General features: G+C 50.1%; 1 protein-coding gene across 3 annotated transcripts in view; it reads right to left on the bottom strand.

The window, feature by feature from the left end:
- C6H4orf50 (chromosome 6 C4orf50 homolog) overlaps positions 1-15,752 on the bottom strand; it is a 125,340-nt gene that overhangs the window by 63,778 nt on the left and 45,810 nt on the right. For all 3 annotated transcript variants that reach the window (XM_067036401.1, XM_059066132.2, XM_067036402.1), the window contains exons 10-12: positions 9,360-9,408; positions 6,749-6,870; positions 838-3,782 (exon numbers count right to left, since the gene is read on the bottom strand). In XM_067036401.1, the coding sequence (XP_066892502.1) occupies positions 3,537-3,782; positions 6,749-6,870; positions 9,360-9,408 (417 nt within the window). In that variant the 3' untranslated portion in view covers positions 838-3,536. The remainder of the gene's footprint in view (positions 1-837; positions 3,783-6,748; positions 6,871-9,359; positions 9,409-15,752) is intronic.

Genomic DNA, 15,752 nt, shown 5'->3' on the forward strand with positions numbered 1-15,752 from the left:
CCAGAGCACAGGCATCGAGGTAAAACTGGTGTGTGTGTGTGTGTGTGTGTGTGCGGGTGTGTGACTGCTTAGAATATACAGGGTATCTCTGGAAGGAGTCCTAAGAAACTGGGGTCATGTTTGCCTCTGGGGTGGGGAACCAGGAACAGGGGAGGGAAGGAGACTTGCACCATACAGATTTCTGTGCCTTCTGAATTTTGAAGCATGAAAATGTCTCCCCTATACTAAAGACACATGTAAAATCAAACAAGAAAGTCACAGTGGGATAGCACAAAAAGGCAGCACCTTCCACTGGGGGATTAGAGAAGCACATGTATATCCATCCACCTCTGGTTTCCTACCCCCGACACCACCCCAAGCCTTTGCTTGTGCGTTTGACCCCGCCCGCAAGGACTCTCTCCCTGGCTGAGCCCTGCTCATCTGCGGGGCCCACCTCAGTCAACACTGACCCCTCCCTCGCTGGTCAGCCACTGCTTTGTGCCCCTGGACCCTGCATTCTCCCTGCTGCACCCCGCTTATGACACTCGGTCTCCGGCTATCTGCACATCCGTCCCCGCAGGAGCCTGGAGGATGCGGACCTGGGGTGAGACCCCCGAGACCCAGTCCCCCAGTGCCTCATCTGGCCCGGCAGGTTCTCAGGGAAATATTTGCTGAACGGACCGCTTTGCTGTAGGAGCAAAATGCCTCCCAGAAGGGCATGGCAGTGAATCAGGCGCAGGGAGGGGCTGCACTGAGCACTCTTGAATCGCTTGGCCAGGGGCCAAGCCAACCCTCTCATCTGATTTGCCTAGAAGCCCAGGTGGTTCGCGGCAGGCGGGGGGCGGGGTGTGCATTTACCTCACTGTGTTCAGGGCTCCTGCTCTGCGTAGCTCGGCCAGGCACCCCCAAGAAGGCGTCCACTGCTGCTTGCTGACAGCCCCGTGTGACAAATTGTTTTCTGCAGAGGCAGCTGGGCTGGTCCATCTGGCTGGTCTCCAGAGGCCTTGGGTCACTCGTGGTGGGAGGGGTGGCCCGAGCCAGCTCCTGCGGGCTGGGTTCCTGCCTGTCCCCACTCGGTCGGCCGAGAAGGTCCTGTCCCTCGCCTGGGAGCATCTGACCAGGCTGGGCCCTGGCTCCATCAGGCCCAGCCAAGGGGGCAGCAGGGGAACACGGGGCCCCTTCCAAGGATGGGAGTCTTCGGCCGAGGCAAGGAAAATGCCGCAGTCTACCATCCACCATCGCAAACATGTCACCAGGAGGAATCACAGCACAAAGCAGTGACCCAGCTTGAGGAAATCCAAAGTGCCAGCCCCAGGCGGTTTCACGGCTCAGGTTAATAATAAGTGGCTGCTGGCTTCAGAACATGATTTATTATGGAATCATCGGGCTACGCTGCAAAGATTGCCGTGGCTTCTTTAATGGATTTTCCCTGGTGGCCTTTCTGCTGAAGCCCAGCATGTGAGCAGAGGCGGGAGGGAGCACTCAAGGGACAGAACACCGAGGTCTGAACCTGGTGGGAGAATCTGGGGACCAGAAATGGCCTTGACTGCATCCGGCAGGCTCGGCCCTGTGGTTTAGCTGGCTGCTCACCCCGACGTCGGCCTGTTCATAGCCTGTCTTCAGCGTACTCCCAGTGCTGAAGGCTAATGTCATTGTCCCAGAAAAAAAGGGAGGCCCAGAGAGGGCAGAAGAGGTGAGCGCAAACCAGCCTGCAGACCAGCTCTGCAGGATGCCGCACCACTGGCAGTTATGGGGTGGCTGTGCTGATTCAAACCGTGAAAGTGATGACAGCAGTGCTTTCCAGTCTGGGGACCCCTTGGTGTGTGATGGGGCCACAGGGCTTACAGGAAGTTCTGGAGGATGGAGATGGGCATCTTCTGGATTCTTGTTTCCCAGCACCTACCCGAGGTTCCGGAGCTCACGTGGCAGTTAAATTCAATGCTTAATGAACAAATGAATGGGTGGATCCGTTGGTAACCCAGTCCAAGGAACTGTGGATGGACTTGATGACCCATGACAGTCCCGTGGGCTAATGAAGATGGTAGCAGCTTGACGAGCTGATGCTCGCTCATGGATGTGCTTTTCTTATGCCTTGATGGCCCCCCAGTTCTCCTCAAAATAAATCCATTCATTTCTATCCTTGGGCTATGGTTAGGTACATAAGGTGTTAATGTCAGGGGAAGCTGGGTGAGGGTGTGTGGGAACTCTCTGCACTTTTCATTTCCACATACAAAGCTAAAATACATTAAAATAAAATCAATATGCTTTGCCTACTGCCCCGGGAGTCCTCGGTTTCTTGTTCTGGTCCTTCCTTGTCCTTATGTGACAAGCCCCTCACCAGCCCCTCCTAAGGAGAGAGATGATGTCTCTGATCGGTGAGCCCGGGGACAGGGTCTGGGCAGCTGTGGCCCAAGCCCCCTTGACTCTTCTTCTACCTCTGAGTCCCACACCTGGGTCAGGGCAGGGTCCTGTTCCCAGAGGAATGAGGCAGTGACTCTTTGCACCTGGCTTGGCAAAGGGCTACTCTGTATATTCCCCCTCTGGTGTCACACCAAGGTTCAGTTTCATCCTCAGAGCCTTTGCCCATGCTGTCCCCTCCTTCCCCACCTCACCCATGTACTGAACACCTTACCTCGTTGGGTCTAGGGGCTCTGCTCAGCCATTCCTTCTGGAATGACCTCCCAGTCCCCAAAGCCAGGCAGAACTGGCTTCAAAGCCCTTTGTCTCACATCTCACGGCACACTTAACCATGACTGCACGGGGAGTTGTTTGCATGGGTGCCTCTGTTGCCCTGTGAGCCCCTGGGGCAGGGGCCAATGTGGACTCACCTCTTTCTCCCTCATATCATATTGCCTGGTGTATATTAGATGTCCACAAATGTCTGTTGAATGAATGGACTTATCAGAAAGTTCTGATTGGTTTTAATGCTTTAAAATGTGAAAGAGATAATTACTTAAATTAAGTGTCTCCTTTGGTAGACAAAAATCTTTTAAAACATGGGGAAGGGCCCCAGGCAGGAAAATAACAAAACAGTTCTCTGCAGCTGACAATGTTAGGAGCTATTAGATCAGGCCAGAGCCTCCGAACCCTGGCACTGCTGACATTTGGGCTGGACAATTCTTTGTTCTAGAAGGCTGTCCTGTGCACTGTAGATGTTTAGCAGCATCCCTGGCCTCTACCCACTAGATGCCAGTGGCAGCTTCCCAGCTGTGACAAACAAAAAATTTCTCCAGACGTTGTCAGATTTTGCCCTGCGGGATGGGGGGATCATACCCAGTGGAGAGCCACTGGGCCGGTCACTAGGTAGGTTTTGGAACAGAAAATATTGCCTTTGCTGCCTGGATATTTGCAAAGCTGGACTCCTAAGAATTCGCAAGTCCAGTATTTCTCTTGAGCTCTGACAATCAACACAGATCCCCAAGCCACAGGCAAAGCCACTTGCCACTGAATGAGGGTTTTGATTGCTACTAATTTCTTAAAACGCTCTCTGAAAGTTCTGCTTCAAATATTTATGGAGTCTAGGAAATGGCACCAGAGAGTGAGTGGTCCTATTCCATTTATAACTCCAACGGTGATTTATTGACCTGGGAAGTGCTGCGGATGCTTTGTCGAAGCTCTTGGTGCAAAGCCAGGATCCTTGCGGGGCTCAGGAGCTCGGGGGATGGCAGGAGGTGCTCAGCTTGGAGGCCAGGCCAGGACATTCCACCTTTTCCTTGCAGACGTTGTACAGGGAGCCCTGGTTCCACAGCGATGGAAGCCTGGCACATTCCAGGGTCGGGCGTCGGCCCCAAGGGCCAGGGAAGCTGGAGGCAAGAGCACAACGAAATGGTCTCTACTTCTGCACATCCATAAAAGCCCCTTTGGTCCCACAGTTTATCCAAGGAAGAGATGGCAACAATAATGAACATTTACTGAGCACTTTCTGTGCCAGGAAGCTGCTGTTACATGTCAGTGAGGCACATGCCATCGGCACTGAGTTATAGACGAGGCAGCGGAGATTGGGGTGGGGAAGGCTCGAACCCCAGGTCATCTAAAGGCCTGACAAGACGATCACTGACGGTATCTCCATAGAGTCATGTCCTCCGTAAATTTTGCTGTTCACGGTGACAAGAGATGTTGACCTTTCCATGAAAAGGAAAGCCATGTCCACTGGATGCCAACCTCCTACTCCCCTGCTTTTGGTTCTTTTTCCCCTCCAAGCTCAACCATAAAATAATTGTGACATATGACAAATTTAGTTACTGCCCTTCAAAAATGACCTCATTTTCCTTCTAGGTCACTAATGCCCTGGTGTCGTTTAGAGTTCGTTTTCACCACGGGAAGCTCGTACCAAAAGCCGGCCCAGAGAGACGGCTTGCAATCGGCTTCTCCTAGGGCAGAGAGCTCTGTTCCTCAATGCCTGTTACAGCGGGACAGAAGCAAGGCTGTGGGCAAAATGCAATGCTGGGGATAAGGACGAGGTGCCCGCGTGACCTTCTAGAGAAAGAGGCCAACAGCCTCCTTCCACTGCCTCACTCTTCATCCAAATCCACCCAACAAGGCCTCCTGTGGACCGGGTACTGTGTAAAGCACTCGAACAAAGACATTTACATTGACTATGCTGTCCTTTCGCTATAAAGAAACAAAAGTATCCTGTGGCCTTGAAATTATGTCCAATAAAGGAGGAGTTTTTATCCAGCAGCATTCTACAGTGTGGTGAGAACTCTAAAGAAGGTTGAGGAACACTTGAGAAACTTGGAACCATAAGAGCATTAAGATGCACTTGGGTTCATCCATTCATTCAATTTATGCTCCAACTATTTCCTCAAAAGCTTTGCTATCAGTTTCTGGTCAGTATCACTGAGTGCAGACATTGGAGGGTTTTCTTCTCACATTGAACTCCAGATTGTAACCACAAGGGGGGCAGGAGAGACAACTCTCATCCCCCCAGTGAAGGCCCAGCACGATCTGGACACAGAATGACCAGAGCATCAGCTCTAGAGCCAGAAAGCCTGTGTTGGAACCCCAGCTCTTTAGCTGTGTGACCTGGGGCTGGCTATTTACCCTCTCTGTGCTTCACCTTTTCTCACAGGTGAAGTGGAGTGAATGTCAAGATCTATTTTGTGGGCCCACAGTGAGTACTGGAAAAGCTGATGCATTGCACATAGTAAGCATTCAAGAAATGGAAGCAGGGGTTTTCTTTCTCATTGTTGTTCTTATCAACATCATCATTATGATCTCCTAGACTCCTCTCTCCTTTATGCTGCAGCCTCATTTAATTGCTTACCAATCCCCCAATGCTTCAGGAGCATTCACCCCTCTGTCTTTGCAGGTGTCATTCCTTTTGCCTAAAATGCCTTCTACCTGCTTGTAATAAGGTAGGTCAAAGATCAAAAGTCAGATGTAATTTTCCTAGAAAAAGATCAAAGCTGGAAAGAAGTTCTCATTACTAGATAATAAGCCTGCAGACATGTAATTTGAAATGAGAGTCACCAGTTAGAAAAAAAAAGTTTAAGGTCAATCAATAACACCAGCTGTCATTTATTGAACACCTCCTGTGCCAGGCAGTACAGTAATTATGTTATGTGCATGATTTCATTGAATTGTCCCAAAGACCCCAAGAGGTAAATATTAGCTCCATTTGTTAGATTAAAAAAAATTAATATAAGCATGAAGGCAAGAGAGAAGCCACAGGAATAAAAGGAAGAAGAAAAACAATAATAATAAGTTGAAATAAAATGCCAAGAATAAGATCAGTTTCCTCCTAAGTAATGGCTGCTTTTTTTTTTTTTTGAGCATCTCTTATTTTCGAGAGACATATTCAACTCTGCTTATCTGATTTTATCCTCATATCAGCAGTAGGCAGCATTATCTCCATTTTACAGATGAGGAGATTTAAGCACAGAAAAAGTAAGTCATCCACTCAACATCACACTGAATTACAGCTGAGATTTGAACTCAGGCCTGTCAGACTCCAAATATCATAAGTAAAATAGGTTTTCTCTGGGAAAACAGAGTGCTTCTCTGGCTCTGACTGATTAGGACACTTTGGACCAAACCTCCAGTAAGAGCATGTAGGAAAGCTGGACAAAATATAGCAAAAGATCTATCTGAAACCATCTGAGAGCTACAAAGACTGTGAGGATATGTGGGACTAAAATTCAAGATAGGAGAGAAGCCAAGAGTAGTTGGCCCACATTGAAGGCTGTATTTTCCTCTAAGTGAAGGTGAAGCCTGCATGTGATTGTGGTGGCTGAGAGGTAGAAAGCTAAGCAGAGATTCTGACAGCCTCATGGAGTGGGAAGCAGCTGGGGAAGGACACTGTTAAACATTACAGGGTTTTGCTTGGAACCATGAAAGGCTATGCCCTAAGAGTAAGAGTGAGCAAGAAATAAAACAGATCTCATAAGTACTAAAATTATCTCTGAATCAGTTCTGATGTGCGGAACAAAGGAAGTGCTGTCTGGATGAAGACACTATCAAATTACATCTTCACATTTTCACACATGATGTCTAGCACTCAGTGAAAAATAACAAGACATAGAACACATGATATGACCCAATACACAAAATTAAAAAACAGATAATAAAAAGAGACTAGAAGGGGAAACCAGAGGGGTGCTTTGTGGTCACTTTCTAGTTCTGGACCTGGTGATGGCTTTATGGGCACATACCACTCCATGACAATTCACTGAGCTGTACATTTCCGAGTTGTACCCTTTTCTGTATGTGTGTTATACTTCCAATAAAAACGTTTATTTGAGAAATTAAGTGACTGATGTCCTCTCACCTTCAAAGAATCCAGTTGAGCTGTCTGTGCTGGCCACTCAGCCTCTGGAATAGGCCAGGACTCTGAATGCAAAGGTCTTTGGAGGACACGGTCCATTTCAGGATTCAGGAGGTATTTCTGAGCTAGAAGAGAATGTTCTCAGTCAAGCCTCAGTTCAGAAGTCTATTCTAAAAATCAACAAGTCGGGGCTTCCCTGGGCTTCCCTGGTGGCGCAGTGGTTGAGAGTCCGCCTGCTGATGCAGGGGACACGGGTTCGTGCCCCGGTCCGGGAAGATCCCACGTGCCGCGGAGCGGCTGGGCCCGTGAGCCGTGGCCGCTGAGCCTGCGCGTCCGGAGCCTGTGCTCCGCAGCGGGAGAGGCCACAACAGTGAGAGGCCCGCATAACGCAAAAAAAATAAATAAATTAAATAAATAAATAAATAAAAATAAAATAAAAAAGTAAAAATCAACAAGTCGGACTTCCCTGGTGGCACGGTGATTAAGAATCTGCCTGCCAAAGCAGGGGACACGGGTTCAAGCCCTCGTCCGGGAAGATCCCACATGCCCCAGAGCAACTAAGCCCAGGTGCCACAACTACTGAGACTGTGCTCTAGAGCCTGCAAGCCACAACTACCGAGCCCACGCGCCAGAACTACTGAAGCCTGCATGCCTAGAGCCCGTGCTCTGCAACAAACAGAAGCCACCACAATGAGAAGTCTGAGCACCGCAACGAAGAGTAGGCTCTGCTCACCACAACTAGAGAAAGCCCGCGCACAGCAACAAAGACCCAAAGCAGCCAAAGAATGAATAAATTTAAAAAAACCCTGTATGTCATAAAATAACCTTAAAAAAAAAAATCAACAAGTCTCTGAGGCTTTTCATTGTCTTTCATTCCCAGATCCCTTCACCCCACAACAGAGGCCCTCCTGGGTGCCTTTGAACTCTGAGTGCCACATTCACAGCCCTCTGATGGTACTGCCATGGTCTTGGGATATCGTAGAAAATTGCCTGCCTGAGGCTTCCCTGGTGAAGCAGTGGTTGAGAGTCCGCCTGCCGATGCAGGGGACACGGGTTCGTGCCCCGGTCCGGGAGGATCCCACATGCCGCGGAGCAGCTGGGCCCGTGAGCCATGGCAGCTGAGCCTGTGCATCCGGAGCCTGTGCTCCTCAAGGGGAGAGGCCACAACGGTGAGAGGCCCGTGTACCGAAAAAAAAAAAAAAAAAAAAAAAATTGCCTGCCTGCTTCACTGTCCACTACCAGGCTGTAAGCTCCTTCAGCACAAGGACCACCACCTCTGAAGCGGACTCATTTTTGTAAGCCCTACAACACCGTATCAGGGATCTGGCACACGGCAGCCTTCTAGGTATGCTGAATGAATAAGTAACTAAATTAATCTAGTACACTTCCTTCTTTTAAAGGTGAGGAACCTGAGCCCAGAGAAGGGATGGCACTTGTATAAACCAGTGGCAGAAGCAGGACCAGCTAGAATTTATGCGCCTCCAACAGTGAAAACAGATGCCAACTCAGACTGCAGGGATAGAAGACAAAGGTACCGAAGGGCAGGCCCATCCTGACCAGCTAAAAACTGAAGCCAGGTACCTCTTCTTGTTTGTTGGTGCCCTACAATGTGTCAGGCACTAACACTTCTGAAAAAGGTCATGATCATCATCACCTTATCTTTTAAAGAAAAGAGTCTGGGGCTCAGAGAGGTTAATTAACTCATCCAAGATCACACAGCTGTAAGAACAAAATCTAGTAATAAGAATTGCTAATCGAGCAGTTATCAAGAGCAGCTCAGTTGACTAAAGGTAACTCTATCCATACTTTCTTCACTTTTACATTGAGCACCTGAAAACAAAGTAACCCTAAACAAACCCTTAGGAATCCCCCTTCCCCAGTGCTGATAGTACACTGCACTTGTAAAACAAGGTCCAGGGAAATTCTCTCTGGCCAGATAGTACCTTAATTTTCTTTTTAACAATAAGAATAATAGAACAACAAAACCCCACCCATGTTACCATCTAAGTAACCACTGTTGGTATTTTAGTTTATCTTCTAGCTTAAGATGCCAATCATTCACAGATGTTCACGTACAGTTGTATTAGATACATTAGATACATTAGATACAGTTGTCATCAGATACATTCCATTTTGTACCCTTTTTTAACTTAGTAGGATATCCTAATTCCCATGCTATCACATGGTACTTATCAGCAACATTTTAGTGACTAGTACTTCATATTCAGTGAATATGGGTTAATTAACAATACTGGGGTTTTTCCCGACAGTTTTTCACTGTTATAAATACCCTGGCATGAATATGCCTGTCCATTGAGCTTTTCCACATATAGAATTGTTTACGCAGGATAAATTTCCAGGACTGAAACTACAGGGTTGCAGAATTTGGCCATTTTGGCAGCAGCAGTATTTTTCTAATGCGTTCTCCTTAAGCAGTGAAATGCAAAGGCAGAGTCAGTAGGGAAGAGAGTGCAAGAGAGTGGGGTCGGGTTTCCTTTAGTCATCTGCACTTGACCGTGGGCTTTTCCCCACCCTGGTCCACCTGTCAGATTGTCCTGCCGGTGTGGACTGTGTCTGAGCATGCAGACTACTCCTAACTGAAAATCACACTGACCTCTTACAACTGTTGTCTTCTCAGACTCGATGTCCAGGTGATGGCTTGTCTGCAAGAAAAGACATCTCAGCAGTTATTCTTCATGACACAGCTGGAAAAGCCTTCTACAGACAACTGCAACTGGAAAAATCAGTCCCCTCACCGCTGCAGAAAGTGCATTCCATGGCCAGATCCACTCCTCCCTGTGTGTGCAAAAATACAGGCAGGACCTCCCCTCCTCCTCTGCCTACAATCCTCAGAGGGGTCCAGGATTGGCTCCCAGGGATACAGTTGCGAGGAAAAGCTTCCACTTCCTTTACTCAAATTGAATCTCCAAAAGGAAACTGATGACTGCATTTTAAAAGCTGTTAAAAGGGGGAAAATGAGGGCAGCCGGACGGCAGAGTCTCCAGGAGAAATACTCTTTCTGTGTGGAAGTCCCTTCGACACCTTGTGAGAGTTGATTGCTGAGCTGCACTGGGGACTCCTGACTCAGTCACCCAGGAAACCAGGGCTGGACCTGAGTCCCTGCACCACCCACTGGCGGACTAGTTGTCCTCCTGGACCCCACATGCACACAGGAAGAGGTGAAGCGGCAATGGTAACTCTGCTCTGAGAGCACTTCACTTATATCCCCTTAAAACTGTGTGTCTTCGAGTTCCATGACCCTTCACACCCCAGTGCCTTTGCTCATGCAGGTCTCCCAGCCTAGAGGGCCCTCACTCCATCCTTCCAGCTAGTAAAACTCTTTCTTTTTTAATCCTTCAAGGCCTATTTTGTGTGCTTCCTTCTCCAGGGATTATATTCCCTAATAAGTCTCCTTCTCTCTCTCATTGCTATGTTTCAAGTGAATGCTTTTGTTCACACCTGGGTTTGGAGCTAGTCTTACTAGACACAGACTTCTTCAAAGTGATACTGAGGTTTCATTGACTTTTGTATCCACAGAGTACTCTCACAGGCACTGAACTACTTCTGGAGGCACTGCATTCAGTACCTGATCAGAGATCTATAGATCTTTCCCTTGCTTCCTGCTCCTCATTTATCCCATAGGCCTGGAGAGGCTTGGAGCCAGGCAGCCTCAGGTTGAATCCTGGCTCTGCTGCTTACGGGCTCCATAGTCTTGGCCAAGTCAGTTGAACTCTCTGAGCCTTGTCCTCTCCATCTGCAGAGTGGAGCCACTAATATGGTCCTTGCAGGGTTTTGTCAGCATGAAATAAGAATGAATGTTCACTAAATGTTCCACATACAGTAGCAGACGGATAAAGGCTCACCCTACACATTCCACTCCCCCACCTCTCTCCCCAGGTAAACTTTTGGGGGAATATTCTCAACTTCATAAAAGGTAGGACATCAAGAGAAAATAATTGCCTGGATCCTTGGGGGCCCAGGCTCAGGTTGTTGATTTAATGAATTAAGGGAGTTTAGGACTCTCGGTCTCACTGCTTCTTTCAAGATGAGATTCCATTTCCAAAGGCCCATATATAGATCTTGTTGACCAATGCCCAGAGGAGAGCGAGATGTTTCCAGGACATGGAAGAAAGAGGAAAAAGCAGGGCAGGAGGAAGTGGAATTAGCAGCCTCCTTGCCAAGTGGCTTGCATCTCTCCGAGGATGGGGTCTCCATGACCCTCAGGTGTTAGTACACCAATCCCCTGACCTCCCCCAGTGGAGCAATACTTTGATTCTGCTTGAAGGGACCCTACATCCTCTGTGAGTGTCTTTATGTGACAGCACTGTGAGGGGAATTTCAGATGGGATCTTGTTCAACCCTCACAGAGCCTTACAAGAAGTCAGCAACCCCCGCCCCTTGCTACCAAGGCCTAAGAGAGCAGGCGGCTTTGGGAGGTGAAGGACAAGCACCGGAGTGGCTTGGCACAGAGGACTGTCACAAAGTGGCAATTCTTCAGGATCTGGGGTGTCTTTATCTGCCAGGTGAAACTCGGTGTCTGAAGAGAGGGCAATAATCCTCATGTCCCAGGAACTGCAGGAAGTCAGGCAAGGCGAACCCATTCAGGTCTCTGATGGACCTTCCATTTGTTGAGCTGACCCCAGGCTGGACCCTGCAAGCATGGGCAGGAGGGCACCCCTGAACCACTTCCCCTTGGCACCCGGGCATCTGCCTCCAAGAAGGGGATGACACCTGAGTACAAGCAACAAAGAAGGTGCCTCATTCTTGGCATGGGAATGTCAATAGCCTAGGTCCTGGTGAAATCCAGAAAAAAATAGGTGTCCTAGGACTGGGGAGGTGGGGAGGAACTTAAGAGGCCCTGAGAAGGTGCCCTGAGCCCTTCCCAGTCAAGCCAGTTTGGGGGATGGGGTGAACTGAGAACCCCCCGTTTCCATTTAGGAGTCCAAGAATGGAAGGAACCCGCCGTCCCCCACCATGCTCCCATCTCAGCTAAAGCCAGGGAGGTGGCAAGACCCCATGTTTCCAGATGAAGACAGTAGGAGAGCTGGCCAAGCTAGCCTCATGGAATCCTCCTGCTTCAGGACCAATGCCCGAGCTGAAGAGAACCAGCAGAGCTAGAGGAAGGACACCAGGGTGAATGCAAGGCCAACCTGTGAACAGTGGCAGCGGAGATGCTAAGGGATGGACGATATACCAGCTCAGGGAGATGGCAGCTCTGAGGGCCAGGTAGCCCCCATCCACCCATGCACGTGTCCTGGCCCCTCAGTGGGTATTTGGAGGTCGGGTCTTGGGGAGGTTATCAGGTCATGAAGACAGAGTCCTCAGGATGGAATCGGTGCCCTTATAAGAAGAGGTGTGAGAAAGCCAGCCTCTCTGTCTACCATGTGAGGACACAGTGAGAAGGTGGCCATCTGCTCCCCAGGAAGAGAGCCCCCACCACCATGCAGCACCTTGATCCCCAGTTTTCAGTCTCCAGAACTGTGAGAAATGAATGTTTGCTGTTTAAGCTGCCCAGTCTGCAGTATTTTTGTTAAATTAGCCCCAACAGACTAAGATATTTAGATGCAGCCCCGAAGAAAGGACATAGGTGCTGAGCTGGCCGAGGTTCAATTTCTATCTCTCACCCAACCAGGGCAAGAAAAGGAAGTCAATGCGAGGCAGTGAACGACCCTGAGCCACTGCTGTGGGGTGAGTACTCTCTTCCTGAAAGGGTAGGAGCTCAGACGAACCCCGGCTCTGAACCCCCAGCCCGCCACCCCTGCTGTGACCTCGACCAGCTCTCTGACCACTCTGGGCCTCAGTCTCCTCCGTGACAAAGTGGGATGTTGGGAGGATGAAGTGAGTGAACCACAGAAAGTGCTGGCTCAGGGGAGGCTCTGTGAGTCTCGGCCGTCATCTCCGCTTCCAGTGAATAAATGAACGGCAGCCTGTCCGGGTGGGCTCCCCCCCCACCACCATAGCCCACACCCCATCCTCTCTCAGGTGCCTGTGGTTAGTGTGGGCTCCCTCCCAAGGGCAGGGGCCAGTGCACATGAGCTTCCCGGGGCCCAAGTACACCAGCCTCAGTGCTTCTGGGATTCTCCTGCTTCTCTGCTCTGTCACATCCCCTCCCCAAGCCCATGAATGTCCCCCCCATCCCAGCCAGCCAGGCAACTCTCCCGGGCTCTGAGCCTAAGCCCAATGTCCCCATCAGGAATTCCATCTGTGTTCTCTGAAACGAGAATCAGCTCCCGTAAAACCCATGTCCTGCCCAGCTGCCAGCAGGAAGAGCTGCCACCGCAGCCACCAGGGTCTCTGTGCCCCCAGAGCTCTGCTCGGCTGCCTGGGCCTTGTGTGTTACCGGCCAGAGCCAAGTGGCTGCCATGTGCATGGCCTGCCTTGGACTTGGCAGCTCAGTCCAGCTCACAGGCCTGCACGGTTCCTCTTCCCCAAGCACATAGATGCTGTTCCACCCCTTCAGCAGCTCCCCATTCACTGAAGAACCAAATGCAAACACCCCTGCGGGCAGTCAGGTGTCCGTGACCTCCCATCCAGCCTCTCAGAACTCCTCCACTTGGGATCCCTCACTCCAGCCAGCCTGGAGCCCTCTTTGCTTCTTAACACATCACAGGGTTTTTTTCCCCACTGCCTTGTATCTGCACACTGAGGATTGGCCTTCCAGTGACAAGAGGGACAGACTCACTGAAGGCCTAGTCTGTATGTGCCAGAGCCCATGCTATTGCCCACATGCCCCACAGCCCTGCAAGACACCCAACACACCCCCCTTCGCATAGGGGTCGCAGCTGTAGTGCACAGAATCCCATGGCCAGGTTCAAATCCCAGCTCTGCTCAGGGAAACGATTTAACACACAAAAAGCTGAGCTGGAAAGCTGCTATAGACGTGTGTCTTGGGGCACGACTTGTAACCCCTTTGAGCCTCAATTTTCCCGTCTGGAAAGGGGGATAATAATAGCACCTCCCCCGAGAAAGGACTACCTGAGTCAGTTACATAAAGCCCCCATGGTAAGTGATACATGTCAGTGTCGCCTCCTAAGGCCACAGAGCTAGACAGCGGCAGAGCTAAGATCTGAAGCCAGGGCTCCTGGGTGCCAGAACCCGCCCCCTTGGCAACTGCCCACCTGAGGACCAGGTTCCTAACTCATGGGACATCCCTGCACAAGGTGCTGCATGATCTCCGTCTGTCTTCATGTCTTCTGCCAACTAGGTCGTAATAGGCCCATTTTAAAGATGAGCAAACTGAGGCTCAGAGCAATTAAGGTCTTTTCCAAAGACACACACACAGTCTCTGTCTAAGCCCTTCCTTCTTGACACTTGCTATAATTTATGATTATTTCTCTCCTTGACTGCATGCACATTTTGGTCCGTTTGGTTCACCATTTCTCCCCAGCCCCAAGCACCATGCCTGACTTGTGGCAATAGGTGCTCAATAAATATTTGTGGAATAAAATGGCAGAGCCAGGCTTTTGTGGTTTGTGGAGGGAACAGTGAGCCACACCCCAGATCATGAAAATGGTGGTCTTCTTGGTGAGCTGAACTGCAAAATAATGCAAAATGGGTCACAGCCGATTCAAAGTCACCTTAAAAGGAGGAAGTAGAAGCTTATGATTGCCCATAGCCTTTCAAAAGGTCTGGGTGGGGAGACACCCTGGCCCCAGGGGAGGCATGTGGAGCACATCCTTACAGGAAACTAACGCATCAGGCTGATGACACCATTAACACTCTCTGTTCTCACTGAATAACCTTCTGACTATAAATATATATTGACTTACAAATGAACAAATGAATGAATGAACTTGACTTTCTAGATAACCTCACTATAGGAGAGAATATGCTGATTATTCTTCCATCCATCCAATATTTCATCCTGCACATAGTTCGATCTCTCATGGGAAATTATTAAATTAGTGTTCAGGTTTATACCTCAGTCTCTGTGAATTTGGTCAATGTAAGTCAGCCTGTTCAACCCCAATGAACAAATGGGGTCTCATTTCAGAGCCTGCCAGACCTAGGGCAGCCCTTGGAGGGTGGGGCCCTCACTGCAATGATGCCTTCTCAGCACACAGCCAGCCTCCCTCCCAGGTGACACCTGCCGCATCTAACATCTTCCCTGGAGCTCTGCACACAGGGACTGTGCCCGGTCCCTTGACAAGATGTTGACCACTCTCCCCATCCTCATTCTGCCTCTGAAGAGGCTTGAAACCCTCGGGCAAAGGGATGAGCACTGGACCAGGGGTCTGGGGCTCTGGATTCAAATTCTGGCTCTGAACCAAGTCACCATGGCCCTGAGCAGGCCCCCTAGCCTCCGGGTGTCCATGTCCACTGTGTGGCAATTTGGACGAGAGGACATCTAAAACTCTGAAGGCTGTGGGGGAAGGAAGGGACAGAGAGGGTCGGCCTGCAGAGGCTGGGCTGTGAAGGTGATGCAGGCCTGGGGCTACACTGCCAAAAGCAGGCCCCCTGAGGGCAGAGCCCAGGAGGGACCCTGGAAAACAGGGCTGGCTGCGTGCACAGCAACAGCTGCATTTCGGCCTCGCATCATCAGGAGCTGAGCTAGTCTGGTGGGAGCACAGCTGGCTGGTCCCCAGGAATGAGGCTGTGTGCTTGAGTATGTGTGCACGCTTGCGTGTGTGTGTGTGTGTGTGCATGTGCGTGTGCGCGCGTGCGCACATGGGCAGACTCAGCTGAGCACCCGAGGGTGCTGCATGCACACAGACACCCAGGTACCACTGTTGAGAGCCAGGCGGGACCCGGGAGCAAGTTTACTAGACTTGGGTCAGAACTGGTATCCATCACCATCTGCACTACCTAGTAGCTGTATGACCTCAAGAGAGACTTCCAACCTCTCTGAGCCTCTGTTTCCTCCCTCTTCTGTAGACATTAGGAGAGGAGGTGCTCATTCATTTACTTCATTACTTCATTCACTCAACAAATATTCCCTGAGCAGCTTTTCTGTGCCAAGCACTAGGGAGATGAAGCAGCTCTGGTTTCAACAGAGAAACGCCGACAA

Source organism: Kogia breviceps, chromosome 6 (assembly GCF_026419965.1).
Source record: "Kogia breviceps isolate mKogBre1 chromosome 6, mKogBre1 haplotype 1, whole genome shotgun sequence".
NCBI lineage: Eukaryota > Metazoa > Chordata > Mammalia > Artiodactyla > Physeteridae > Kogia > Kogia breviceps.